This window comes from Branchiostoma floridae, chromosome 15 (assembly GCF_000003815.2).
Source record: "Branchiostoma floridae strain S238N-H82 chromosome 15, Bfl_VNyyK, whole genome shotgun sequence".
In the NCBI taxonomy this organism is placed as follows: Eukaryota; Metazoa; Chordata; class Leptocardii; order Amphioxiformes; family Branchiostomatidae; genus Branchiostoma; species Branchiostoma floridae.
Window position 1 is genome coordinate 5,036,757 of NC_049993.1, and position 4,506 is coordinate 5,041,262.

Sequence of the window (4,506 nt, forward strand, 5' to 3'; positions counted from 1 at the left end):
CTGATTCTACAGCAGAAGTTCCGGTGTTGATAGCTGTAGATTCGGACAAGCTACTGACGATTTTTGGTCGGTAGACAGCTCTTGCGGTCGGAAAGAATTAATTGTCTGGGCCCTCTAGCAGCTTTCATTGGAAATTCAAGGGGCCATGAGGAATTCCACTTTGAGTATACTTTAAGGTTGCCATTCACCATAGGTCATCTACATTGAGATATTTTTTTATGATGATGAATAAGGAAGTGTAGTTAAGTGTTAGCACGAACAGTAAGGATGAAGTACATACTTGATGCCCGAACTCCTGGACAGGAACTCTGCAGGGTTGCGTGCTGAGGCCGGAGTTGTCTTCACACCGTTATCCACCCTAAGGCCTTGCTGTTATAAACAACGGATGGTGACGAATTACGGATGCAGGAAGACATTGAGTAGGTTCCCTTCTTTTCTGTCGTACAGTGTGTTTGTTTGTGTGTGTGTGTTTGTGTGTGTGTGTGTGTGTGTGTGTGTGTGTGTGTGTGTGTATGTGTGTATTAGTATTAGTGTGTGAGTGTGCGTCAGTGTGTGCGCGAATTTGCGAACATGTGTGTGTGTGTGTACGTGTGTGCGCTTTGTATGTGCGTTGCATATGTGTATGTGTTATGATAAGAGGCAGTGTTTGTGCGCGCATGTGTATGTGTGTGTACTTGTGTGAGTGCACGCGCGCGCGTATGTGTGTGTGTGTGTGTGTGTGTGTGTGTGCGCGCACGCGCGCGCAGAGAATCTCTACAAACGCTTTCTTCCAATGTTCTTACGATACTTGTGAGTAAAATAAACATACACAAGCTAAAATACGATAAAATGGATTAAAATGAAAGGAAATAAAGTAGAATATGATGGAATAAGACGAAATGACTAAAAGTACGTTAAAGTTAGAGTGCGCCCGGTTGTTGTAGAACTTCCCCAGCGGTGTATGTTCGGCCTGACCCGGTGGAAGCGCCCCCTGTGATATTCCTGTAGGCTCGTGGTGGAACAGGTACCAGATCCCGAAGTGCTGGGAGCGAGAGGAGATCAAAAAGAATTGGAACAGGTCCATAGCATACAGATGCAAGAGGCACCTGTGTTTATTCAGTTGGCCACATGGAAAGCCGTGTGGAAAGCTTGACATATAACAGGTGACTATCACATTTGCAAGATCTCAACTCGGAGACCAGATTGTAAGGTTTGATCCACTCACGACGGGAAGGTCTCCAACTCTTTTCGATTCAGAGCGCTGGGTTCTCTAACGTGCTCGAGGTGTGGCTCTCCCCAAACACGGGACCTCCATTTAATCGAAGCTTGGTACTCATTTGTGAGTGAAGTGAGGAAAGTCGTGTTAAATGCCTTTCCCAAGGGCACACGATCAGGGCAGGTTCCGAACTTGAGACCTCTTTGGCTTGAGCCCAACGCGCTGCCACACGATTACGCCACACGATCTCACTTGTCCATACATGACTCGCAAGATCGTGTGAGACTTACCACGGACCCTGCTGCAGCATTGTTGATGAGGTTGTTGTTGGGATGTGCGATCCAGAACGTGGAGACGGACCTGAAAACAATAATGATATTTGAATACCAAATTTCTTTATTCACAAGAGCCCACGTTTGGTGACCGTCTGTTGCCTTCCTCAGGGCAATGACGACCGGTTCTATTTGTACTGCTGCAGTGTTAAAAAGGCGGTCCCAAAACACAAGCATTAAGTATTGTAACATTTACATGCCAGATACATTTGTAACACTACAGCGACATCTAGCGGCAGAACGAAGTAGAACAGTAGATCATTATTGCCCTAAGGAAGGTAACAGATGGTCACCGAAAGGTATGTTGCTGTTTATATGTGGTTGTGTATAAAGAACTTTGTTCTATAATAGTAATATCTACATATAAACTTCACCTCGAATGTCGACGAATTCTAACAGTTGGAACGAACTGGTACATCTATTTCCATACTTGTAACTTTAAGGGGTACTATTCGTATCTTGTTATCTATCACCGTAAAATTAGCGCATACAAAAGTGCGTGAGTGACTGTGTTCTATAAGCACGATTGATAACGTCAGCCTTCAATGTATTGGATATGTGTATATGCTTTTCAGTATTTACGCATCTATTGCGTTAACCATTGTATTGAAGTAAAATGTAGTTCACTTACAAACACTCGTTATTCTGAGGTATGTAGTCCCCGTAAACTCCGGTGCGGATCCCTCGGCACATCGTGGCGTCCCTGTCGGTCGGCAGCAGGGCCCCAGGGCGCGTCACCAGCCCGAGGTTATGGTCCAGGGTGTTCCGCTGCTCCACGCCGTCTTCCAGGAAGTAACAGTGACCGAGGGTGTCGTACCCCACGGTGTCTTTCACCTGTTGTACAAAATAGCTTCATTTCAAGATAACATGTCATACAATTCTCCTATTTTTTTATGATTTCTAATTGACCCGTTATCACAACCACAGTTCAATTCTTCATGAATTTTCAGCGGTATTATCAGGGTGCAATTAAAAAGCAGTCCCAAACGTACACGTGTCTGGCTGGGGCACCACCCTAGGTCTTCAGATAGAGTCCCAACACTTAAGAAGACATACAAACTGTCTCTCTTCCTTTCTCTCCCCCTCTATCTCTGCCAATCTCTCTCACACACACGCGCACACACACACACACACACACACACACACACACACACACACACACACACACACACGCACACACACGCACACACTAACACAAATACACATACGCACGCACACACTAACACACATACACATACACACGCACACACTAACACACATACACACGCACACACTAACACAAATACACAACACACTCACACACACATCGCACGCGCGAGACGACACACAAACAAACGGCACCGAAAACTTCTTCGTGAAAGTAATTAAAGAAATGAAATCAGACTGACCAGTAGCCCGTGAGTGCCATGTATGGTAACACATCGGGAGAAGCAGTGGTGGATGGACAGCCCGTCTAGGTAGGCAGGTCTGGTGTAGCCTCCGACCTCGTCCACGTCTCCGGCCATGTGGAAGTGGACAGGATACCTACCCATCACCTGCTGACCCATCTTCGTCAGCTCCACACCTGACAGGTGTACGTCAGTGAAACCTCCCAGAATCTGCAACGGAAAGCATTTTTTATGAGTTTGATTCTGCAAATGACTTTTACCTTTTCATAAATCTAAACCTGGCTATGTACATCTGTAACTAACTTACACATGTTTCATGCATAAAGTTACCATCATTTACTACTTAAAGACGGTATGGTACTTTCTCCTTTATTATACAAGTTATGTGAACGAACAATTTGTATCTGTTCTGTTCCACCCGACATTAATTGCATGTATCAAAGCAAGGTTGTCCGTCAGGCCATCAGCTGCATCCAGTGCCCTTTCTTGTGTAGAGCAAGACTACGGTGCAGCGGACAAGGAAGTTGTAAATAGCATCAAAGAAAACAAACGCTAAACCCATGGACATAGATTTAACCAGTTAACATTCGCGTCGTTGAAGACCAAAAATAAAGCTTATTCATTCACTCATTCATTCATTCACTCATTCATTCATTCAAACGTCTACTTAGAGATTATGAACAACTTCTGTACAGTACCCATATCTAACATTATTTAGAACATTCAATGATAGAATAGACTAGGGAAAAACGATGATAATTTATATGAAATCCATAGAAATGCTTTAGAAAATTAGAATATCGAAAAAAATCTACCATGAGATGACCTCCAAATGTGTCGTAATCAAAATACTGGCAGAAGTGGTTTCCATAGCAACCGTCCTCCGTCTCAGACGTGATGACGACATTCCTGGTCAGCAGCCCGACCTCCCCGCGCATGTCAACTCCGCCCGAGATCTCCCCGTAATGGGTGTACAAAGGCTTGCCTATTACAACAGAGAGGTCACGATGAAACTTTTACCGAAGCCTTAGAGGCGGAGCCTCCGTTTTTTACAATTACGCTGGTCCGTTGCTAGGCTATTCTTCTCGTTGCTATGCTAATAGGCCACACCCACAGGCGGGTCTGAAGTGCCGCATGGCATATATACAGAAAGCAGCAGAAGTATTTACCAAGATTACGATCGATTAGTTTATGATATAAATTAACAAAAGTATATACATGATAAATGAAAATATCAGCCTTGAAACGACGTAAAACTTAAAAAATGTCAGTGTAATACAGTGCTCACATCCCCGCTTTCACAGGACGTGGCAAAAGTCACTTTCGGTCGCTGAACTCTGAACCCCACCGACTTTTATTTCTCATTTACGTTGGAATCAAACATTTATACCCTTATCTAAGCTCAAACTTTCTAAAATCAATTTCTACTGTGTAGTTTTTTATGTCTGATACATTTAAAATCCTGTTCCTATTTACCGATACTTTTTTCTCCCATAATTCCTGAACGCACCGATAGAAAAACAAATACGAAAACCAAGATGGCGGGCGGCTTTTGCTCTTTCAAATGAAGTAGTTTTTGTTTCATTTTATC

At 43.8% G+C, this 4,506-nt stretch overlaps 1 protein-coding gene across 1 annotated transcript in view; it reads right to left on the reverse strand.

Moving 5' to 3' along the window:
- Window positions 1–249: 249 nt before the first annotated feature.
- The window catches only part of LOC118432225 (cell surface hyaluronidase-like), a 7,535-nt gene continuing 3,278 nt past the window's right edge, over window positions 250–4,506 (reverse strand). The window contains exons 4-9 of the mRNA XM_035843754.1: window positions 3,731–3,900; window positions 2,916–3,125; window positions 2,159–2,361; window positions 1,486–1,555; window positions 893–1,021; window positions 250–369 (exon numbers count right to left, since the gene is read on the reverse strand). Of these exons, the coding sequence (XP_035699647.1) occupies window positions 250–369; window positions 893–1,021; window positions 1,486–1,555; window positions 2,159–2,361; window positions 2,916–3,125; window positions 3,731–3,900 (902 nt within the window). The remainder of the gene's footprint in view (window positions 370–892; window positions 1,022–1,485; window positions 1,556–2,158; window positions 2,362–2,915; window positions 3,126–3,730; window positions 3,901–4,506) is intronic.